At 33.0% G+C, this 26188-nt stretch overlaps 2 protein-coding genes across 3 annotated transcripts in view; one reads left to right on the forward strand and one right to left on the reverse strand.

The window, feature by feature from the left end:
• The window catches only part of LOC139521744 (coiled-coil domain-containing protein 172-like), a 388671-nt gene that overhangs the window by 183989 nt on the left and 178494 nt on the right, over positions 1–26188 (forward strand). The window lies entirely within an intron of this gene.
• Positions 1180–24442, reverse strand: LOC139521740 (arsenite methyltransferase-like). Of its 2 annotated transcripts, none has more exons than XM_071315306.1 (10): positions 24267–24442; positions 20827–21089; positions 20083–20233; positions 15125–15261; positions 14065–14134; positions 11238–11319; positions 10677–10808; positions 3970–4112; positions 3281–3400; positions 1180–2212 (listed from the first exon to the last, which is right to left on the reverse strand). In XM_071315306.1, the coding sequence occupies exons 2-10, from the start codon at positions 20997–20999 to the stop codon at positions 2126–2128; spliced, it is 1095 nt and encodes a 364-aa protein (XP_071171407.1). In that variant the 5' UTR covers positions 21000–21089; positions 24267–24442; the 3' UTR covers positions 1180–2125. The 2 variants fall into 2 exon arrangements, with proteins under 2 accessions (XP_071171407.1, XP_071171406.1); XM_071315305.1 differs by lacking the exon at positions 24267–24442 and adding an exon at positions 22122–22208 and having other exon boundaries at positions 20827–21028.

The following is a 26188-nucleotide window of genomic DNA, read 5'->3' on the forward strand; positions in this document are numbered from 1 at the left end:
TGAAAGACATGTTAATCTTGAAACAAACCTATATACCAAATTAAGTTATCCTATTACTCATAACAAATGAGAATTTCACATGACAAGAAAACTCAATTTTTGTTCTCAAGCGGTCACTGAACCATGAAAATGAGGTAAAGGACATTGGACTATGCATAAGACATAAGCACAGTGCTGATTTTCTCCATTGTTTTAAAAACATCTTCAGAAGATACCATCTAATGATTAATCAATGAGTGATAGATTTCTCTTATAAGAAATTTAAAGGTCCCAGTGAATAAACTACACAGAGAACAATACTTGTTGTATTTGTTAGATGGGACAATAAAACTGCCAAAAGTTTAAATGGACAGGTAACTATCAGGTGAATCTATGGTAAACTTTCATTGGGTTCCCAATAAAGAGTGTTCTTTGTTTGATATGCACATAAACCAAGGTGAGCAACACAGGCTCCTTAGAGCCTCTAGTTTATGTTAAACCAAGGTGAGCAACACAGGCTCCTTAGAGCCTCTAGTTTATGTTAAACCAAGGTGAGCAACACAGGCTCCTTAGGGCCTCTAGTTTATGTTAAACCAAGGTGAGCAACACAGGCTCCTTAGAGCCTCTAGTTTATGTTAAACCAAGGTGAGCAACACAGGCTCCTTAGAGCCTCTAGTTTATGTTAAACCAAGGTGAGCAACACAGGCTCCTTAGGGCCTCTAGTTTATGTTAAACCAAGGTGAGCAACACAGGCTCCTTAGAGCCTCTAGTTTATGTTAAACCAAGGTGAGCAACACAGGCTCCTTAGAGCCTCTAGTTTATGTTAAACCAAGGTGAGCAACACAGGCTCCTTAGGGCCTCTAGTTTATGTTTCATAAAATTGTTGAAATGAATGCTTGATTGATAGATTGTTGTTTTGTTGCTTAACATCCAGTAGCAAATATTTCATGCATATTGAGGATGAAAAATATGTCTATGAACTTGCAAAATAAAGGCCATTGTATCTATTTATTATCATTCCTTAAGCAGCTGCAAAACCTTCTCAGATACAAAAAACCTGTCTAAAACAAATTAAATTTGACATGCATACAATTTTTTTTACACATGAATTTGACAAAATTACAAAACTACTGCAACTAAATTGTGTATGATATTGGAATTATTTATTATTCTGTAATAAAAATGCCAATGATACAAAACTGTATTGTAATTATTTATTATGTTTCTAGCACCATATTATGCAAGTACAGATAAAGCTCTGCTAACAACCATGAAAACAAACACTTGTAATATGAAATTTACATTAAGTATGAATAGAAGTTTGATTATTATTGTCATTTATGTCATCATTTCAGGTCTCTTATTTGGTTAACTTCAATTTCTGATAGTTTTGAAATATTCTATGTAAGATGATTTTTGTAATAGATACTATAAACTTGAGTTTCCTATAAGACAGCAGTGATATTACTTCTCATTGAAAATGAAATTTTTATTTCTATATTTCATGCAAATTGAATATTATATTAGGTATACATTGTATTAAGAATATAATATATTTTACTTAGTTGCTTTTTTCTCCCCTACCATTGACCATAGTAAATAATCTGAGTTTGCTTTTGGTATCTAACTATTTCAACAACTGAATACCGATATTACTGTAGTAGAATTCTTAATAATAATTCACTTTTCCAAAAAGAACTTTAGTTTTTCAGGTTAAAAATTGAAAAATAATTTCTATTTTTGTTGAACCCAAAAACTGTACTTCCAGCACATTTCCTATTGTCAACATTAATGCAAAATTTAAACACAGGAAATATCAACTGGTCAGTTGGCAAGAAAAATACACAATTTCAGTATTGACCCACTAGTTATATGAGCAATGAACGATTAGTATTAATGATATTTGTAAAAGAATTTATAAAATTTATAAAATGTCATAAATTTTGAAAACGAAAAAAATAAATATATCCAGGAATATTTTTTATGAAATGATAAGTAAATATTTGCTGTAATGAGAATATCAATCAAAATTGTTTTAAAGGTTTGTAATTACATAATAAAAAAACTGCTCAGATGTAATATCCATTAATATTGTACTCAAAATTAGAATTTGACAATATTTCCAGCAGTGCTGTTTCTCCTTTTTTTAACACTTTCCTGGAGCACAACAAGCAGGACTGACTTGTTCTCCTTTCTTTTCTTTCTCCAGTAAAACATCAAATGGGTTATCTACCTTTAAAGTATAAATATATAACACGTTAGTTTGCTATGAACATTAACTAAACACAGAATGTCATCTAAAGTAAGTAGAAATTACATATCCAATACCTGTTTAAGATATTATTTCAAAAAAGTTTTCTAATTTCAAAGTAAAGATAGAACTTTACTTTAGTGGTTAATTTTTAGTTAATTTTATGATGGTGATAAAACAATGAAATATCCTCCCTATAAAATTCCCCTTCTAGAGAGGATTAGTGATATGGTTAAAAACAAAAAAATAAAAGCTTGTAGGCAAGTTTGATCCTAGAAAAACTCCATCGACATAATTTTTTATGCACCATTTATGGGCATTATGTTTTCTGGTCTGTGTGTCCACTAGTCTGTCTGTCCGTTCGTTCGTCCATTCGTCCGCCTTCAGGTTAAAGTTTTTGGCCGAGGTAGTTTTTAATAAAGTTGAACAATCAACTTGAAACTTAGTACACATGCCAAATTAGAGATTACCCCCCCCCTCATTATCACGGTCCTCTGAACATTGAAAATGATAGTGGGGATGGGGCATCCATGTACTGGGGACACATTCTTGTTATTTTTAATTTTTTTTATCAAACAAGTAGTCTGTTTTATATGATACTGGTCATTGCATTTTCACTGATGTTGTCTGCTATTTTTAAATTTATTTAAGAATTGAATGCTGCTTTTTGTAAATTTATTGGGGTGTAAAAGCGTTGACCGAAGTACATTTTGTATGAAGCGCGGAAGCGCTTCATACTAAAAATGTGCGCACGGTCAACGCTTTTACAACCATATAAAGTTACAAAAAGAAGCATTCAATACTTATAATTACATTTTTTTTAGCTAGAATCATAAAAACACGATTTTTATCAAGTTTTCATTTAATTTACTTGTGCACTTTATTGTGGGACCTCGTGTCATCATGAATGATAAATGTTATTGTCTGATACAATTGTTTCAGGAATAGCACGAGATGTGCAGTTGGCCAATCAGAATAACGTATTATAATGAAACATACATCTAATGTAATTATTTATATATGCATGTCTAGTACAGTGTTTCAACTTACAGTATTTTCTGTGGATCCACAGACCCCTTTTGTTGCAGGTTGAAATTCAAACTCATCTGAAAATCTTGAATTCTTTAATATAGTTACCAGTTCTGAGTCAATTGTGTAGACATCATCTGTCTGATAAAAAGCATAGAGAATAAAATAAATATCTAGAATATATAAATCTTCATTTGTTGTATAAATGCAGATATTATTTGTTGAATAAAAAAATAAACTGAGGGAAATGGTTTACCATAAATATGAATTTTATTGATAAGATAATAACATACATTAAGCAAATCGTAAAAGTTCCTATAATTACAGCCAAACATAATCCTGAACTTCCCTCAAGTCTTTCCAACAGTCAAGGGAAATAATCTTTAGAAAGGGAGATAATTTAACCACAAATCATTGGAAAATTAATAATGTATACAAAGAATAAAAGATTTCCTTCAACAAGCTGTCATCTGAATAGAGAGAAAGGAATGTTAGGAACATATATACTTATAAGATTATCCAATTATAATTAACTGGATACAGAATTGTAATAAGACCTGGGTTTTTCACAACTTTTTGGTCTTGCATTATGTATATCTATCTGAAGGACTGCACATTTTAACAACCTAAAAACTGCTTGCTGACCTACTCATAAAGTAATAATGTGTCTTTTGTCAATTTATATCTAATAATTAAAAATATCTGAATACCTTAAATTGATTTCTGTGATCAAAATCCAGTTGATTCTCACATCCTGTTACATCGCCACTATAAATAACTTGTAATGGTGGAGACTTTTCAACTTTGGGTAGCTTGAACAATCTGTACGTAACAGAACAAAACTTGGCATCACCTGTTTTAAGTAAATATGCCAATCAAATGTCAAAGATTGAGAGACTAATAAATGCAATGATTTTCTACTACATTAAAATAGCTTCAGTGCTACTTCAAAAGAAAAATACAATATCTTACAGAAAGGGTTCATGCATTTCAGACCTAAACTTTAAGTAATTGATAGCTATTTGAAATTAAACAATCAGTTTTTACATTTTGAACGGCGCTTTGCATTTGCGCCGATCTGCATTTCATTTGTCAATGAGCTGATTTTTCTTTCATTTGCGCCAATTTTTTTACAGGTAAATTACAGGTGAATAGATATAAGAAGATGTGGTATGAGTGCAAATGAGAGAACTCTCCATCCAAGTCATGTTATTTTTCATTTATCATTTAAGACCTCTTCCATTAGCCATTTGTACAAATGTAATGAATTGTCAATCATAACATGTATATAACTGTTGTCCCCTGCTCACTACGGGTAGATGGAAGAAGGCCTACAAGATACACCTCCAGATTTTTTCTTTGACAATACCCATAGTTCTTTAACCTCTGTCTTTCGGACATCTGCCACATGTTCATGGTCGTCTCGATCAGTGTTTTGACAATAGAATCTGTGGTGACTCTGGCTTTACACGATTTATGGTACATTTGTAAGATATGTTGTTATGTTTCAGGACACTAACTTTCCGATATGTATGGCCCTTGATGATTATAGAATTGACTCCTCGGCTCGATTCAGTGTGTAATATGTCCATCATGTTACAACGAAGTTCCAGAACAATATGAATCAAAATTTAACTTAAACATAAATGAACAACAATTATAACCAGATTTTATCAATGGTATAGTACAGTACATGTACAAGTATTAACTTACCTGTAAATATAGTTAAGAGCAAATATAAAATTGGCGCAAATGAAACCAGATGCTCCACAGAGCACAGCATTATACGACCGCAGAGGACGAACCCTGAACAGTTGGGGCAAGTATAGACACAACATTTAAACTTGATACAGCTGTAAATTTGGATTATGATTAAATAGTCGACACAGCATAGGTTTCTGACACAGAATGATTGTGGTCTAATTTAACAGCTAATCATCTCAAGACAATCATCATTTCTTAATACATAATTTTCAAGCAGTGTAAGGGAAATAATCATATTACATATATATATAACATTTAAGCTGGTTCTTGGCCGACTAGTACACTTTGTTCATAGTTCTTTGAGTGTAGCGAATACATCCGGATTCCAGTTTATATAACAGTATTCTTTAAAAGGAATTGGATTACCTCCCTTACATTGCTTTTAAATTGTCCTTTAACCAGAAAACACACAGGTTTTTCCTCCTTTTTTGCCCCTAATTGCTAAATGATTTGAGCCAAAACCCCCTGTAACCATCCCTTTGTAGTATGGAAACTTGTGGCATAATTGCAGAGAGCCTATACACTTAAACACAAGTTATTGGCTTGAAACTGCAAAAATGTTTATTTGGGCCCCTTTTTTGGCCCCTTTTTCCTAAACCTTTTGGACCATAACCCCCAAAATCAATCCTAACCTTCCTTTTGTTTTTATATACATTGTGTTAAAAATTTCTTGATTTCTTTTTACTCATACTAAAGTTATTATCCAGAAACCATGCGTCTTTGGACGACGACGTAGACGACGAGGACAACATTTTTTGCAGTCGTAAAAAAATGAAATTGGCGCAAATGAAAGAATGAACATTTTCAAAATCAGTGCAAATGTCATACGCCTTAAAATATCAAAGTGATGGAAATCACTCATGGAAAGATTAGAAGAGTAGTTTGAAACATTTCATATTAAGGTATGGTGGGGGAAAACAAACATTAATAAAGCACTATTGCTGAAAATTGCATTAACAGCAGGTCTTTAGAAGGAATTGTGCTTTTCCAGTAAGAGAATAAAATGAGCTCATTTAATTAAATAATATGGGTCTCTTAATTTGCACAATTTTATTTAAACTGCAGTTTATATCTTATCCAAATAATGTTGCCTGTTCTTAACATGTTTCAAAAAAACAAACAATTGCAAATCAAAAATTCTTCTAGTAAATGCTTCCAACTATCATTGTAAGACATAAAATCTAGACCAACAGCTAATAACTTTAAAGTGTCAACAAAAATAATCTAAATATGCTGTTTTGGGGCATTTTGTAAGTTGAAACATAGGTTATATGACATTGAAGATTAAAAGATGTAGAGTGCCTTTTGATCAATTTTTAAAATATTTCTCAAGACAGGGCATTTAAAATGTACTTTTCAACGTAAACAAATTAAAAAAAACCATATTTTATTAAAATTTGGATTCTTTCTTGATTGAAAAAATATATATTCACTTCTAATGAAAATTCAAATGACTAAAATAGACATTATGATTGATGGGGAATAAATTAATAAACAATAGTTTGCTTCAATTAAAAGTTTTAAAATTTTAAAACTGTTTCAAGCCAATTCCTGATGATAAAAAGTATAAGTGAACTAATCTTAATTGTTAATTATAGATGATTATTGGAAATTTATCAAGTAAATTATAGGCCTTACTTGAATAGCTTTTATATATTTATATATATATTCATATTTCATTTAAAGATCTTGTTAATCTTTTGAACATTTATCTTTCAGACAAAATTTACAGAATCACTTTATCTATTGTAGATCAAAAGTTCAAGGCAATAAATAAATCTATCACCCTTCAGTTATATATATCAAACATCTAATATATACATTTGTGTATTCAATTATGAGGTCAAATATTTGTATATTGCAGTTGTATATTGAAGGTTCTAATTATGTAAGACTGAGGTTGATAAGTAATGTGGTCAATTTGATTGACAGTTTTGTAGGTGGGGCATTGTAATTAAAGGTCCACCGTGACTCTGATTGTTTGGTGATAATGACAGTTGTCAATCATTATAGTATTGTATCAATACCCAATTAACTTATCAAAATGTTATAAAAACAAGAATGTGTCCACAGTACACGGATGCCCCACTCGCACTATCATTTTCTATGTTTAGTGGACCGTGAAATTGGACTAAATTCTCTAATTTGGCATTAAAATTAGAATGATCTTATCAAAGGGAACATGTATACTAAGTTTCAAGTTGATTGGACTCCTACTTTATCAATAACTACCTTGACCAAAAACTTTAACCTGAAGTTTGCACTATCATTTTCTATGTTCAGTGAACCGTAAAATTGGGGTCAAAACTATAATTTGGCATTTAAATTAGAAAGATCATATCATAGGGCACATGTATACTAAGTTTCAAGTTGATTGGACTTCAACTTCATCAAAAACTACCTTGACCAAAAACTTTAACCTGAAATTTGCACTATCATTTTCTATGTTCAGTGAACTGTAAAATTGGGGTCAAAACTATAATTTGGCATTTAAATTAGAAAGATCATATCATAGGGCACATGTATACTAAGTTTCAAGTTGATTGGACTTCAACTTCATCAAAAACTACCTTGACCAAAAACTTTAACCTGAAATTTGCACTATCATTTTCTATGTTCAGTGAACCGTAAAATTGGGGTCAAAACTATAATTTGGCATTTAAATTAGAAAGATCATATCATAGGGCACATGTATACTAAGTTTCAAGTTGATTGGACTTCAACTTCATCAAAAACTACCTTGACCAAAAACTTTAACCTGAAATTTGCACTATCATTTTCTATGTTCAGTGAACCGTAAAATTGGGGTCAAAACTATAATTTGGCATTTAAATTAGAAAAATCATATCATAGGGCACATGTATACTAAGTTTCAAGTTGATTGGACTTCAACTTCATCAAAAACTACCTTGACCAAAAACTTTAACCTGAAGCGGGACAGACGGACGAACGAACGAACAGACAGACAGACGGACGGACAGACGGACAGACGGACGGACAGACAGACGGACGGACAGACGGACAGACGGACGGACGAACAGACGAACAGACCAGAAAACATAATGCCCCTCTACTATCGTAGGTGGGGCATAAAAAGCCTGCACATCAACAGTTTACTCCTGGTTTGCCCACTTTTAATTCTACCAATTATCTACTAGTAAAGAAAACAAAAAAGACAAGAGGTTAACCATTTAATGAGCATACATTGTATAGTCTGTTCCAACTTAGGTATATAATATTTGTAAGTGAAATATGGTTTGTGGCCCAAATGACAGATTTTTTTGGCACAAATGAAAGATTTTTTGGCCCAAATGAAATGCCAATTGGCGCAAAAGCAAAGTACCCGTTTTCTATATATCAAGGATTTGTATAGTCTTACTATACAAATCCTTGTATATATAAAGGTAATTTTTATTTTAATTCCATTTTCATTTGTATTGAAAAATGATAAATAAATCAATATTTTTTCTCGATAATTTGATACCAATTCAATAATTTCATTTAACATACATGTACAATAACATTCAGTTATAAAAGTATGTTTATAATTCATTAGTTTCTGAATGATTTTCATGATATAAATACACCAATACAAGTTCTTTATTTAATATTATATGAATCAATTTTATAAATGCATTGCATAAGGAAATAAATAATGCACTGTCATGGTAAAATAAGTAATATGTGACACTATATGTGAAATGATGAGAAATACAATCTTTTTCATATACATCAAAAGTCATAAAACATTATATTTACAAAGTCACAAATTACAATATTTCACTTAATGGTTCAGTTCAAATGGAGGAGATGGGATGCTGCGTCAGAGCAAACTGCTGCTTTAGAGTAAACTATCACATTGATGAGTCCTTGATGGTATCTGATTTTCAGTAGTTGGAGTCTGTTGTCTATTACTCTGTATTGTCGTCTTTTTGGTGTGCTGGCTCCCCCTGGTGCATACTGGATAATATTACATTCTGTTAGTACCTGGGTCTTCTTCAGTAACTCGATGATCTCGTAGATGTTGGGGTGAGCATGTTTGAGTCTCTTCTTAAGTTTACTGTGCCATCCTTCCAGGTGATTTGTGGTGCAAGGTCATTCTGTGTAGTTGTGGTTCCATAGAAAGCGGTATTATTCAACTCAAAACTCTGTCATGTTACCTGTAAATGATGTTGTAGCAGGTATGTTGTCAGCTTTTACAACATTTGCACAATGTCTAGCGGGTATGTTGTCAGCTTTTACGATGTCTTTTAAAGTTGTTAGCCAAACATCCTAAACAAGGTAGGGTTGAACAAGAGGGTCGAATAATTTGAGTTATGTCTTCATTTTTTTTACAATAGGACTGTAGTCCAGATTTCTGTGTCTTTCGCCAAATACACTGGGTGAAGTGGGAGAAGCAGCCTTTCACTGTTATCCCTGGAAACACTTCCATGTCGCATTGTTGGTTGCTGTCTCGTAGTTAATAAATACTGTTTCTGGTTGAAGTTGTAACTATTGTTGTTGAGCGATACAACTGTATGTGGCTGAAGAATCTTGAATAGATAACCTTGGATGCAGATTACTGTTTAAATGGTGTCATATTCAAAGCTGGGCTACAGAACAGTTGCATTTATATTCTATTTGTTAGAATTAATTGGATATTTTTATATAAAATTTCAGAACAGTGTATTTTTTAAAATTTGCAAATAAAAAGTTCAATAAATAAAAAGAAATTCAAATGACATTTATTCCAATCTTTAGTTTCATTATTTTACTTTTTTCCTTTTTTCAGAATGTATCAACACAAATCCTTGGTAAAATATACTATATTTTTGCACATTTTCTTTGATTTAATAGCAGAATATAAAACCTTTTTTAAAATTTTACAGGTAAAAAAAAAGGTAAAAAATATAAACTATAATTGTTAAAACAACAATCCCCCCTATGTTTACATATGCATATAATTAAAAAAAAAAAAGTGGGCAAACCAGGATGACACCACATCAACACACCTTAGTTACATACATTCTTGGATGAACTGCTGCAAAAATATACCAATTTTTCCAGTTCATATGTGTATTATGTGCGAAACATAAGAACTATGGGGAACTATATTTCAGTGTGGATACATTTAGTAACAGTAGCTAACCTGTCGTGTTGTTAGGGAAGCCAGTGCCTTAGTAAAGATTTAGAACAAGTTATAATCTTTCCAAAAATAACAACAGAGAAATACCTTTCCATAATGTAAATTATATCATATAATAAGCAACTGTTTCTCTAAATCCCATGAATTTATTGATGTTAAAGAAAAATTCAATTAATTTTCAATCAAAGCGTTAACAATTTAGAAACATATATATGTTGACACTTAAAGTTATTGCTTATTATTTTAAAAATAGGAGACTATTTTAAAAATGATTGATTGTTGATTATGACACATCCAGTGGCAAATATTTGATGAATATACAGGAGGATAACACTTTAACTTTAAATCACGGAAGGAACAGAAAAATTGTTTGTCAACCTCCTCAGTATTTTACGCAAAGGTTCTTGAATTTGTATTTTCTGCTCAGCAAGAAAATACAAGGTATTTCTAATTTTCTTCTCTATAAACAATATTGTCAAAAAAATCATCTTACTAATTGTATCAAACCGGATCAAGCTGGGGAATTACCTAATATTTTTTTGAAATCTTCTCTGTCTATAGGTATAGGTGACACAGTTACAAGTCTTGGTGTACTGAACCCTGTCTTCTCAGCCAATGAAATCAGATCCTTCCAACACAGGGCACCTGCTATACACTCACCTGTAATTATTAAAGATTAAAGATCTCTTATTTCCCTTTCTTAAAATACAGTATTCAAATTTTGTCAAATAAGCAATTGCCTCCTTTTTCTTTGTTGCAGAAAAGTGACAAGTTTAATTAACACGTAACATGTAGTTTGAATGTTCCAAAAATCTAAGTATATTATTTCTTGTAATCTATCATCAATTCTTGTAACCAATCTAACAGCATCACATGTAGAGCATTTACATCATAATGGCATGTTTGTATATTTTTTGTTTGCAATTCAGTATTTGTAAGGAAGATTGGATTTAAAATAATATTGAGAAAAAGTCGCTTTAATTTTGTCTTCAATTTGTGTGTACCTGGTAAACAAAACAAAACACTGAGATTTAAAGATCCACTTTTACATACATAATCAGGAAGTTAGCCAACTTTCATTACACTCACCCCATAGTATTTCATGTTTCCTCACTGAATCTTCTAGATTTCTGTCACAATAAACGTCACTGAAATACAACTCTCCACCCTCCTGTTAAAAGTGAACAAATTAACATAAAGGTATCAATCTGGTTTTAAATTCAAATACCGGTACTGTCAATTTAAGTCTTATGGAAGCTTGTATCTTTTTAAGGATCTATACAGACTAGGTATAGATGGGTAAAACATTATGTCAGGTCAAATCATGTTAACCTTTAAATGCAGTTATACAAGATTTTCTGAACATCAGCGCACAACTGTAAAGGATGAAATGTGTGAGCTGCAGATAAACAAACTATTCTAATATGACAGCCTATTATCGTCAACCAGTATAATCGCAATATATCTACCTTTAGCGCAAAAGCAGTAACACACAAAAATGGCTGTTCCTCTTTACGACCAACTTATTTATACTACCAGATATTCTCAATTTTGACATCAAAACCCCTAGTTAATGTCGGCCAAGATTCAAATACTTTATTCTTTCAATTCATATGGAATGGAAAACCTGATCGAATTAGACGAATTACTTTAATCAGAGATATTCCACAAGGAGGTTTAAATATGATTAATATACATTATTTTAATATACACCTTAAGATTGGCTGGATAAAGAGGTTTCCATCCAATTTATATGGTAGTTGGCAATCATTGTTATTAAAAAGCCTTGAACAGTATAGTGGAGAAAGAGTATTGCATTTTCAAAAGGAGAAACTCAGAGAAATCTCTGATAGTCTTAGCAATCCTTTTTGGAAGGATGTATTTTTTAGCTTTCATGTAGCAAGGCCTGCTACCAAAATCTCTGTTCAAGATATTTTGTCATTAGATATTTTAAATTTCGCACCTCTAGTAGATTTTCCGTACTTTATTCAGTGGCAGAGAAGGGGAGTGCAGTCTTTGTTTGACCTTATTAACTTAGAGACTAAGGACTTTTGTAATTTTGATTAGATAGGACCAAGACTTCAAACAAATAATTTTTTTTAAGTATTATGGTCTCATTGCAAAGATTCCAAAGTATATGAGAGAACATATTAAAGAAAACATTGCTCATGTAAATTTTGAAACTTTTAAAACTATACTGATAATTTTTTGGAAAGATTATTGTGTAACAAAAAGGCAGTTTGTATACAAAGATCTAGTTGACAGAAATGTGCAACTGCCAACAGAAAAGTTCTTACAATGGGAGGAATTACTAGGTATTGAAATTGCAGATTGGTCAGAATATTATATTATTTTAAGAAAATCATGTAAAGACACTTATTTAGGGACTTTTCAATACAAATTTTTACACAGAATAATTGCAACAAATACTTTCTTGTATAAAGTTAAACTTAAAGATTTAAAGCTTTGTACTTTTTGTAAGATTTCTGATGAAACCATGGAGCATTTATTCTATGAATGTCCAATAACACATTTAATATATGGCAATCTTTTTCACAAAAATTGAAAAGATATTTTGTGAACTTTACATTATCTAAGAAGCACATTTTTCTTGGTCTTCAAAATGAGAGTTTACTGATCTTTACTGTTGAATTTGATCATTATTATTGCAAAGAACTATATATACAAATGTAAGTTGCATGAAAAGAAACCAAGTATTATAGGACTATTAGTAAAAATAAGAAGATATCAGGAAAATGAACATTATATAGCAAAAAAAATGGTACCACACCTTATTTTCAAAAATTCTGGGCCCCAGTAGATTACATTTTTACTGATTTGTAATAATTACTTTTACTTCAAATCATATAAAATAAAAAAAAAATGAAACTTAATTTATAAAGAGCAGATCTTTACAAAGATAACATTTTTCTTTGCAATACACAAGTTGATATATGTTTTGTTAATGCAATTGCGAGAGTGTGTGTGTGTTTCTTTTCCCCTTTTTATTATAATGTTAATATTCAAATAATATATATTCACAGTAGAAGAAAAAAAATGTAGTCAATTTTTTGTTGTATATATCAAACCCCTTAGCACCATAGTCAGGTGGTGATGTAAAGGGATTGTAAAAGCCTGACTACTGAAAAACAAATAAAAAAAAAGAAAAAAAAAAGATTCAAATACAATATATTTATCTCTATTGTACAGCAAAATAAACAATTACATCCATTTCAATTTATTTTTCATGGTAAAATTTCATAAAATGAAAATTCCGCGAAATGATGTTATTGTCTTGGCATGGCAACGAAACAAGGTGACGTCACAAGTATGTTTCCGTAAACAAAAAATCAAATGTAAATATCGGATGTTTTAAAGCTTCCTGTATGCCTCAGAACGAATAAAATTACATTGTAAGAAAATATATAAGTGAAAAATGCCATTTTAAAAAAAATCATTGAATACTATAATTATAACTAATATTATCGAAATTGGGTAAAACGGAACAGCCAAAAACAGTATCGTATGTATAGGGCTTTCACGATTAACAAAACCACCGAATTTGTCCTATTAGAATCGAATTAATTCATGGCAGGCGAAGATTAGTTTTCATTTAACCATGGGTTGGGCATTTATATTCATATTTTACCCCTTCGCTAACGCTCAGGGTAAAATAATCAAATATAAATGCCCAACCCATGGTTAAATAAAAACAAATCTACGGCTGCCATGAATTATTTCTTAAATAAAATAAGAAATGGTTTTGTCTATGCTTTGAAATGAAAAACCTCAAACATCATTCAAATGAAATATCGAACAAGCAGGTGCTCATTGCATGTCCTGTAGAAGAATTTGTGAATGATTTCCATTTGCTGTCAGTCTATAAAAAACAAATAGAAAGTAAATCTGGTATTACCTTGAGAACTTTGTAGGCCTCCGACAATACAGCATATTTGTCAGGTGACAGATTTACTACACAGTTGGACCTGTAAATAATAAACATAATTTTTTTTACAGAGGGTATATGTTGGCCAGCCTCGATCGCAGAGACATCTGCAGTAGCCCACTCAGGTCTTACGTACGGCTCCTCGAAAAAATTCTCATCAGTCAATTTTTTTTTACCGAGGGTATATGTTGGACGGTCTCTGTCGTCAAGAAACTATCAGAGATCTGCTATCAAAACATTCTCCCAATAACCATTTAGATATAGAGATGAGTATGTTGTACTTAAATTTGAACATTGCATATGATCTTGTATAAGCAAAGAAACATATTTCTCTTGCATTCATATCAAAGTTGTTCCCCTTTGTCCATAAAATTAAAGGTTGATCTGTTACTTTTGACAACATGTGATTGGTTAGTTTGAGTACGGTACACACAAACACAATAATATATAACACATAATTTTGAAAATTGGGTATCTGAGCATAATAATAAATTACTTGTCATGGTAATGGACATAAAACCCTGCATTATGTTGGTTAATCTCATATAACCCATACGGGATGTTTTGAGATGATGTTGAATAAATGGGTTACCAGCCAATTGCAATATAGATCATCTAGATTATTGTTTTCGTTGTAATTTAATACATACTTTTTTCTAATTGCAAAAATTGGCTAACACTTAATGCCACTCCAATAACAAGGTACCAAAAAATAATGTCACTGGGTTATTTTTCCATTTAGGATTTTATTTGGTTATGGAATTGATTAAATATGAGATAACAATCTAAGTAATATAAAATAACCATGTATTAAAAAGGACAGGCACTTGAATTACTGTTCTTCATCTTGATAATTGTTTAAACTTCCTCATTGATGGTCATACAAAATGAACAAATAGGACCTATGGGTTAATCTTTGGCAGCAATCGATGTCCCTAAAACTGAGGTTAAAGGTTTGCTTAAATAATGTTACCCCTGTCACAATCTCTGACTAAGTTGTGACGTCATGAATTATTTTCCAATAACTTACACTATTAAATCATAGAAGTTCTCTTGCAGGCCTGCCTCAATAAGCTTCTCAATATACCCCTGTACAAAGTTTATATTTGGTTTATCATAACCAAAGGTTTTTGTGTGGTAGTCAATATACTTTCTTGCTACTTCAATCTGTAAATAAAATGAAAGAATTACAAAAAATTAATTCTATTTATATTCAATCACTGAAAATAATGCAGAGGGGATCAAGAATTTGTTTTAAAATTTATCTTGACATTTCTACTGGTATATCTTATACATGCTCACTTAACTGACCTTTCACCCCAACCTACTTATCTATTAATCAGAGATATCTTACCCTGTTACTATTTTCATGACTATATTTTTGATCCATTCAGTCATCATGTCTATCCCTGTGACTGGTCTATTCATATGATTATCAGTCATGTCTATCCTGTGACTGACCTACTGACCTGTTCATTCGCCATGTCTATCCCTGTGACTGACCTACTGACCTGTTCATCAGTCATTTCTATTCCTGTGAACGATCTACTGACCTGTTCATCACTCATGTTAATTCCTGTGACTGACCTACTGACCTGTTTATCAGTCATGTCTATCCCTGTGACTGACCTGCTGATCTATTTATCAGTCAAATCTATGTCTGTGACTGACCTACCGACCTTTTCAGCAGTCATGTCTATCCCTGTCCATTCCTGTGACTGACATTCTCATGGTCTCACCTGTTCATCAGTCATGTCTATACCTGTCAGTGGCGTAGCTGGGTCATTTTTACGTGTACGCCCGAACCTTGGCGAGGGATATGAGGGGTGCCAACCGCTTAATGTCAAAGCACCTGTTGGTAGTGGGTTCGAAAGGGACGAAACCCCCGAAAGCTATCGAGAATGAGATACCATAATGATTCCTGTCAGTAAAAAATCATTGATAACAACATACTTTTGAATCTAAATGTTTTTTTTGGTTTTTTTTGTTAAATTTTGTAATATGTTAACAAACATGTTTAACCCCGCCGCATTTTTGCGCCTGTCCCAAGTCAGGAGCCTCTGGCATTTGTTAGTCTTGTATTATTTTAATTTTAGTTTCTTGTGTACAATTTGGAAATTAGTATGGCGTTCATTATCACTGGACTAGTATATATTTGTTTAGGGGCCAGCTGAAGGACGCCTCCGGGTGTGGGAATTTCTCGCTTCATTGAAGACCTGTTGGTGACCCTCTGCTGTTGTTTTTTATTTGGTCGGGTTGTTGTCTCTTTGACACATTCCCCATTTCCATTCTCAATTTTAACTTATTCATCGTGTTAAAGTGGCAGCTAGCCTAATGGTCATTGGTTTTAAAGAAAACGTTCAAACCAATATTACTTTTGAATAAGTTTAAATGGTGCCGTGAGTGAGCATATAATCAACAAAACCACCTTTTAATGAACACGAAAAAAAAATTTCTAAGAGGTGCAATATAAAAAAATTCTGGAACATCTAGGATTTCTTCCACAAAAAGTGATTCAAATTGAATGTATCATTCCTTTAAAGGGATTTAAAAAAAAAAAAAATCTTTTGATATTTTTTTCTTGATCTGGAATATTTCACGACAATCTATGAAGGTTTATACCACTGGGTCGATGCCTCTGCTGGTGGACTATTAGTCCCGAGGGTATCACCAGCCCAGTAGCCAGTACTTCGGTACTGGCATGAAAATACGGATTTTTTTTGTGTTATTAAAATTTGCTGATACAGAATATTATAAATTATTATAAATTAAGGAATGTATCTCCCTCAAGCAAAGCTCTGATTCCTTTCACGGATTTGGCTACACTTTTTGGACCTTTTGGATTATAGCTCTTCATCTTTTATATAAGCTTTGGCTTTTAAATATTTTGGCCACGAGCATCACTGAAGAGACATGTATTGTCGAAATGCGCATCTGGTGCAAGAAAATTGGTACCGTTAATTTTATTGAGCATGTAAAACAATTAATTGCGTAAAGAAGAGTCCGGCTATCTGTCTATCAGAAAAGAAAAGAAAAATGAACGAAAACAAATGCTTTTAAAATGTTAGCTTTAGACATTAGTCATAGAAAAAGCTTCTTCGACATTTTCATAAATTTCGATGAAGGTTCGACAAGTAGAAAAAATAACAAAATGTAAGCCCAAACTGCGACCACTTATTAATTGTAGAAAGACATACATTTTATCCTTAAAATGCGGGAAAATTAAAGATATAATTGCATTATTATATTGCTCTGTATACTCTTTTGATCATAAACAGTTTCTGTACAACTTTCGTAAAATTTCACGGAGAGTCATTTAAAAGAATTTATCTACATTCGGAACCTAAATATTGACGCCGCTTTGTCTCGCCTTTGGGACATAAATCACAGGTTCGACAAAAATACAAACAACATATCGAATCTGAGCAGATAGTGAATTGCTTAAATATAAGAAAAGAAGGTAGAATTCATAGTGGATTCAGACTTTTACAAAAGATTCGAACAAATATATTAAATGATCTATTTGAGTAAATTTAGTCCCTTTTTATTCAAAATTACAATCCAGTGAAAAAAGAAGCACAAGGGTGATGTGCTTTTGATCAGATTTTCTTATTCTATGTCGATTATTTGTTTTATTTTCAAAATTCAAGTGTACGCCCGGGCGTTTTGACGTAAACGTAGCTACGCGCATGCCTGTGACTGACATTCTCATGGTCTCACCTGTTCATCAGTCATGTCTATTCCTGTGACTGACATTCTCATGGTCTCATCTGTTCATCTGTCTTGTCCATATCTGTGACAGACATTCTCATGGTCTCACCTGTTCATCGTCATGTCTATCCCTGTCTATTCCTGTGACTGACATTCTCATGGTTTCACCTGTTCATCAGTCATGTCTATACCTGTAACTGACATTCTCAGGTCGCACCTGTTCATCTGTCTTGTCCATATCTGTGACAGACATTCTCATGGTCTCACCTGTTCATCCGTCATGTCTATCCCTGTGACTGACATTCTCATGGTCTCACCTGTTCATCAGTCATGTCTATTCCTGTGATTGACATTCTCATGGTCTCACCTGTTCATCAGTCATGTCTATTCCTGTGATTGACATTCTCATGGTCTGACCTGTTCATCAATTATGTCTTTTCCTGTGATTGACATTATCATGGTCTGACCTGTTCATCAGTAATGTCTATTCCTGTGATTGACATTATCATGGTCTGACCTGTTCATCAGTAATGTCTTTTCCTGTGACTGACATTATCATGGTCTCATCTGTTCATCAGTCATATCTATCAATGTGAATGACATCCTCATGGTCTCATCTGTTCATCAGTCATATCTATCAATGTGACTGACATCCTCATGGTCTCGCCTGTTCATCAGTCATGTCTATCAATGTGACTGACATTCTCATGGTCTCACCTGTTCATCTGTCATGTCTATCAATGTGACTGACATTCTCATGGTCTCATCTGTTAATCAGTCATGTCTATTCCTGTGATTGACATTCTCATAATCTCACCTGTTCATCAGTCATGTATATTCCTGTGATTGACATTCTCATGGTCTCACCTGTTCATCAGTCATGTCTATCCATGTGACTGCCATTCTCATGGTCTCACCTGTTCATCAGTCATGTCTATTCCTGTGATTGATATTATCATGGTCTGACCTGTTCATCAGTAATGTCTATTCCTGTGATTGACATTATCATGGTCTGACCTGTTCATCAGTAATATCTATTCCTGTAACTGACATTCTCATGGTCTCAACTGTTCATCAGTCATGTCTATCAATGTGACTGACATTCTCATGGTCTCACCTGTTCATCTGTCATGTCTATCAATGTGACTGACATTCTCAATATCTCATCTGTTAATCAGTCATGTCTATTCCTGTGATTGACATTCTCATAGTCTCACCTGTTCATCAGTCGTGTCTATTCCTGTGATTGACATTCTCATGGTCTCACCTGTTCATCAGTCATGTCTATCCTTGTGACTACCATTCTCATGGTCTCACCTGTTCATCAGTCATGTCTATTCCTGTGATTGACATTCTCATGGTCTCACATGTTCATCAGTCATGTCTATCAATGTGACTGACACTCTAATAGTCTCACCTGTTCATCAGTCATGTCTATTCCTGTGACTGACATTCTCATGGTCTCACCTGTTCATCAGTCATATCTATCCCTGTGACTGGCATTCTAATGGTCTCACCTGTTCATCAGTCATGTCTATCAATGTGACTGACATTCTCATAGTCTCACCTATTCATCAGTCATGTCTATCAATGTGACTGACATTATCATAGTCTCACCTGTTCATCAGTCATGTCTATTCCTGTGATTGACATTCTCATGGTCTCACCTGTTCATCAGTCATGTCTATTCCTGTGACTGACATCCTCATGGTCTCAACTGTTCATCAGTCATGTCTATCAATGTGACTGACATTCTCATAGTCTCACCTGTTCATCAGTCATGTCTATCAATGTGATAGACATTCTCATGGTCTCACCTGTTCATCAGTCATGTCTATTCCTGTGACTGACATCCTCATGGTCTCAACTGTTCATCAGTCATGTCTATCAATGTGACTGACATTCTCATAGTCTCACCTGTTCATCAGTCATGTCTATTCCTGTGATTGGCATTCTCATGGTCTCACCTGTTCATCAGTCATGTCTATTCCTGTGACTGACATCCTCATGGTCTCAACTGTTCATCAGTCATGTCTATCCCTGTCCATTCCTGTAACTGACATTCTCATGGTTTCACCTGTTCATCAGTCATGTCTATACCTGTGACTGACATTCTCATGGTCTCACCTGTTTATCTGTCTTGTCCATATCTGTGACAGACATTCTCATGGTCTCACCTGTTCATCAGTCATGTCTATTTCTGTGATTGACATTCTCATAGTCTCACCTGTTCATCAGTCATGTCTATTCCTGTGATTGACATTCTCATAGTCTCACCTGTTCGTCGGTCATATCTATCCCTGTAACATGTCCATTCTGTCCAACAAGTTTACTGATAGCATAACAATCTCTTCCACTTCCACTTCCAAGGTCCAGAACTTTAATTCCTTCTAATTTATTAGGAATTACTAATCCACATCCATAATATCTATAAACAAAAATTCACCAGGTATAACCAGAGACATGTAATACAATGTATTGTGTGCACTATCAAATTTTAAATAACCTTTGGAAAAATAAAGTTACAGTATCTGTTATTGATCACAAAGGAAACAAATGATGAATATATTATCCAATAACATTGGTATCAACTGGACCTGATCCTTAAGGTGCACAAATTTGCGTTTTTAGAGCTCAACTAAGATTATGTTTTTTCTAAGTTTTTCTATACATCGGTCTTATTGTTTAGGATTGGTTCCATTTGAGTACTATTTTTTTATCCCCCTTTTAACATAATCATACTCATGATAGTTCAGAGTTTTTTTTAACTGTTAGTTATAAAATTGAGAATGAAAGTGGGGAATGTGTCAAAGAGACAACAACCTGACCAAAGAGCAAATTTACTTTGATGCTACCTCTTCATGAACTTGACTAATTGCTTCATGTACATGTTTTCTAAGATTTTCCATACATCAGTCTTATTGTTTAGGATTTGTTCCTTTTGGGTACAGAACTGTTTTGAATCCCCCTTTTAACATACTGGTAGTTCAGAGTTTTATTTAACTGTTAGTTATAACTTACTTTGATGCTACTTCTTCATGGACTTGACTGATTGCTACACGCACATTTTTGTTTACAAGTCTGCCTGGTGCTACACATGCTTGGGTTTGTAAATCTGACACATTTTTTAACTTCTTTCCATAATATTCCTTCACATTGTCTATAATTTGGGAATCTCCATTGGTAGAGGTCATTTCTTTAATCTGTTGAACCTTTGGCTATACTGAAACATTTTTTATTTTCAATTATAAAAAATTTAACGAGATTTTTTCTTATATTTATGCCTGGAGACATATATTTCATTCTGTATCAGCATTAATGCAAATATCATAGAATCTATATCTTACTATTTCCTGTAGTAAACACTAGCTTCACCACCAGTCAAACACAATTACTATCTTTTTTTTAAACACAGATTAAAATTTACAAATACAAAACTATTGTTCTAATATAAAGTATGTTAGATGTCATAGACATGATATATCTATAGCAAATTGATGATAACAAACATAAAGTTGAAGAGAGAAAAAATAGTCCCAGTTTCATTGCACTAATACACATTATCGCTATTTGTCCGCTATTACTGGACATTATAAAGATTCTTGTAAAATTTGGGCATCATAATACAAAATATCTGACACCACAATGGAAGAGTGATTGTTGAAAGACATCCATAGTTCAAGCAGTGCATGCAGATTCACGGTCAACCAGCGCAGTTTTTCAAATTGCGATAAGGTGTATTAAATGATCATCACTGATTGGTTTGTCACTAATCATTCCAATTTTATTCATTTGAAGTTGGTCCCTTTGATAGTCATTTATAATTCCCATATAGAACACTCTCATTGTAGCCAACATATGTTACTCAGGGGCGGATCCAGCCATTTTAAAAAGAGGGGGTTCCTAACCCAGGACAAATGGGGGGTTCCAACTACATGTCCCCATTCAAATACATTGATCGTCCAAATAAAGGGGGGTTCCAACCCCCGGAACCCCCCCCCCCCCCCCCCCCCCCCCCCCTCTGGATCCACGCCTGTTACAAAAAATATGAGCTTCAACTAACGATGAAAAACATGCATGCAAAAGATTTGTAAGCAAAATATGTATCTTAATCCAAGGATTTGTATAGTTAGACGTACTATACAAATCCTTGCTTTATCATGCAAATGCTTGATGCTAGTCATTCGTCAGTACTTTTAGTTTTATAGAATATTAATTTGGTTGTTTTGAAATGATTTATCGTTTCGACTTAACTAATTAGGAAAATGCCAAACATTTCATTTAGTGTAGTTTTATGCGGACTCAAAATTAAATACCTGTTCTTTTGTAAACCTTTTAAATAAAAACACTACAGTCTACACTGATGTTCTGGTAAATGACCTCTGACATCGCTAAGAACGTAGATATGACTAACATAAGAAATTGAGGTTTATAACAACAACGCACCATTACGTAACTAATTTTAACACTACTTTATTTTTTGGAGGGTAGGTAAATCAGTGATATAGTTGGCTTTTTTCAAAACTACTATGCGTCATTTTTATCAAATTGGGAAATTTATAATAAACCATGAATTTGACTGAAACTTCAATTCGCAGACCCCCTTATAAGCAGAGTCAAACCCTGCTTTGAAACAAAACCCCTTATTGTCAGTGATGATACATAAATAGACCTTCAAATCTACACATATTATATATAATGTATAAATTAGTGTTTTTCAGTTTGCATTCATTTACAATTACTACTGAGACGTCACTTTTTTGGGAAAAGTTGTCTTTTTGGGAATAATTGTAAGCCTTTTTTTTCCAAATTGGGATACTTCACCAGGGGGAAAAGCCTTTATTCTCCAGTAATTTAAGGCAAACAAAATCACTGTAAATGGTTTGCGAAACATAAGGACCTCATCATAGAAAAGCATAAATAAAAAATTGCAAATATATATGTTCCAGACCATATGAGTATTTGGACCGTACGCGTCTGTACGGTCTGACTAATGAAGTTGTTCAAGTTTATTAGATACAAATGCATAACAGATCATCATAACTTAACTCTCAAATTAATATAAAAAAAAGTTCAATGGTAATTGAAATAAAAACTTTATATTTTAACTATTTCAAAAATTCACCTTTATTAAATCTGTTAATCTCTTGTATTTAGCATGTCGATCAGTAATACATTAATTAAATTATGATCACTGAAATCGAAGATATCGAAAGTAAACATAATGTGGGAGGACAACGAAGCTTTTATTGAAGCTGTTGTCTTCTATCTCCAGGAGGGGACTGGACCGTAAACCTTGGCTACGAAACTTTTTGTCTTCTGACTGTCATTGGAATATTTAAAGCAGGGGCAGATCTAGCAATTTTTAAAAGGGGGTTCCAAGGCAGGATAATGGGGTTCCAAATTTATGTCCCTGTCCAAATCATGACCGTGATTGATCGTCGAAAAAGGGGTGATTCCAACCCAGTCATTTAAAGCCATTTTAATGATTATCAGTTACTTTTTTTTACTAAGTTAGACATTTGTACTTTTTATTTTGCCGATTTTATCATGCGAACAAAGATTGCATAATATTATTTCCACCTTTATAATATTTGTTTCTGGTAATGAAACTTCATATGGTTCCATAACATTTGTCTATATAGTTTCTGGTAATGAAACTTCATATGGTTCCATAACATTTGTTTCTATATAAAGAATGAATGTCATGTTATTTTTTTCACCTGATTGCAGTTTAAATACTGCTCACCTGTTTTGACCATTACCTGTAAAGCTTCTTAGAATAAAAAGTATGATATCCAAACGTATTTCTTGAAACAAATGTATAGATGAAAACTTCCAATAATGAAAAAAAACAGTTATTTAAAGCCATTTTAATGATTATCAGTTTCATTTTTTTTTTTACTAAGTTAGACATTTGTACTTTTTATTTTGCCGATTTTATCATGCGAGCTATTCTCGAAACCCCTGTTATGAAATTGATGAAGGACCAGGATGTTTGAATACTTCAGAAAGACAAAAAAAAACCAATATCATAATATCCATGTCATTACAGAATTTGTAAACACTTAACTTCAGAATTCCAATAAAGCAATCAGAGACATCAGACTAAACGCGTCCATCAGAATCTCAGAAAGCAGTATTACAAAGAAAAAGTGAAACTCGATAATGTAATAGTTTCCATTAGAGAGCAGGTGAATGACAACAGAAGATAATTTACTCAGTACTACAACTTCTTACATGTGGGTCTCGCTGGGTTCCGATCAATGATTTTTGTTCAGTTACTATAAAATATTTTACCATCAAAAGGTGTGTGGCGTGTTTCCCCACAATGAACCAAGGTCATCCAGGGCAGTTCATTCATGAAAAAAGAAAAACGAAAAAATAGTCTGTGTCTAGTAAATATGCCGTTTTGCATTGGTATTTTACGTATTCCTTTCATTTAATTGTTCCTTCGAAACAGCAATGATTGTAATGTAACGTTCAAGGTGTTCTGTACAGTGTCCACACAATTTGCAGTTTCCGCTAGTCGGGGGATTTGTCCAAAGTCTATAGTTACATATTAAGCTGTTAAAAGACTTTAAGTCCACCAGTGATTTTTGCATATTGCCCGTGACAGGAAATCAGGTTATTGTTCTCAGACAACCTTGGAAATCTAATAACATCTCCCAAGGTTGTTCATCGATTCTAAAGGCCACACACAGTTGTCGGATGTAAAAAACAATATCGACCCTTCCTAAGTAAATGATGAATATATGTGTTCGCGATTAGTCAAACTGTTCTAAAAAATCAATGAGGGATACAAAAACCATTTTACAGAATACAGAATGGAAACGGGGAATGTTTCAAAGAAACAACAATCCGAACGAAGATCGAGCCGAAAAAAACCCCGATCAAGGCCACCAATCAGGCTTCAACGTAGCGAGAAACCCGCCATTGACCAACAGATGTGGGCTTTATAGCTGGTTTCTAGACAATAATGTATTCTGCCCTTTTACAGCTGACTATGCGGTATTGGCTTTGCTTATTGTTTAAGACCGTACGGTGACCTCTATAGTTGTTAATTTCTGTGTCATTTGATCTCTTGTGGAGGTTGTCGCATTGGCAATCATATCACATCTTCTTTGTTCTTAAATAGACCAAAGAAATGGATACCATGCACACTTAACTCCAAAACATGCTTATGAACCAAAGTTTAAAAAGATTGTCAAGACTAGCAAAGGCTAATAATATTGACTTAATTTTAGATCGATTCGTACCTTGTGAATCATTTTGCGGTGTGGAAATTATAAGTTAAATTTTTCAAGATTTATTAACTTGATTAGGCGCGTCCATGTGTGTGAATGAAACAAATACAAATGAACAAATATGGAAACCAAAATTCTGACAAGGCATTCACCCATTGCCGTGTCAGCTATTTATCCTACTATTTATAGAAACATCGTAAATTCGTACTAACTAGAATTCCAGAAATATCTAGTTTGAACATGGAGAAGTTCATATCATGACAATTTTGATATTAGTTCGATTGTTTAACTGAATAATTTGCATGACAACAATTAACACCTATCTTTATATTTTCCAAGATATGAAATAGCAAAAATCCTTTAAATGGACATTAAGACATTAAAGAGTAGTTACTGAAATAAGGAGTTGACTGACGTTTTCATTTCACTTTTTGCAGATCTGGCCTTGCTGGCAATTTTTCCTATATATACTTTTTTTTCAAGATAATGTGCAAAAACATAAAAAAAAAAACCAAAAACCAAAAGGTATTACTAAACTTGCATTTTACCAATATGTTCTTTATTCTAACATGTTGGTTGTCAAGCAGGGTCATCGGTCGCATCATCATTTCTTAAACTGAATACCTTAATGATGATTGTTGCTAATTTGGCCATGTAGAGAATTTTTGTTAAGGTTAGCGGACGCCGACGGACGACGGACGCCAAATGATGAGAACTCTAGACCAGTTGAGTTTAGAATGCAAAATAAAATTGATTTCAGATTATACTCTCGGACTATAATTTTTACTTGCAGTTCGCAAGAACAGATCTTTAATTACTGCATATGAATGTAAAACTGACATTGGCCATTATTACAAAGGACAGGTGTAAAGAATAAGACCACACTCACTAAATATATTATTTTTTTGTGTACCGTATTTGTTTAAATGAAAAGGATGAAATATATAAAACGAATGAAAAAGTTTAATCTCTCAAGATATATATAATTATAATGTCAGTCGTCTGTCGGAAAATTGGTCAACCGAATTCAAAGAAAAATCGAAAATGCTTTACACATCCTTATCGTACTTTTTATTAAATAGATGATCTATCAACAAAGTACTAGAACTTGTGCATGTTATATTAGTTACTCTTAT

This window comes from Mytilus edulis, chromosome 4 (assembly GCF_963676685.1).
Source record: "Mytilus edulis chromosome 4, xbMytEdul2.2, whole genome shotgun sequence".
Taxonomy (NCBI): Eukaryota; Metazoa; Mollusca; class Bivalvia; order Mytilida; family Mytilidae; genus Mytilus; species Mytilus edulis.

What these genes read in the sequence shown, in the direction of transcription:
- LOC139521740 (XM_071315306.1), bottom strand. Translation starts at nt 20,999, where the DNA reads ATGACCTCTACCAATGGAGATTCCCAAATTATAGACAATGTGAAGGAA. An exon ending in TAGATATGACCGACGAACAG is followed by an intron (nt 15,262 to 20,082) that starts GTGAGACTATGA and finishes TTTTATTTACAG; the next exon opens with ATTGAAGTAGCAAGAAAGTA. An exon ending in AGATTTCAAAAAAATATTAG is followed by an intron (nt 4,113 to 10,676) that starts GTAATTCCCCAG and finishes TACTTAAAACAG; the next exon opens with GTGATGCCAAGTTTTGTTCT.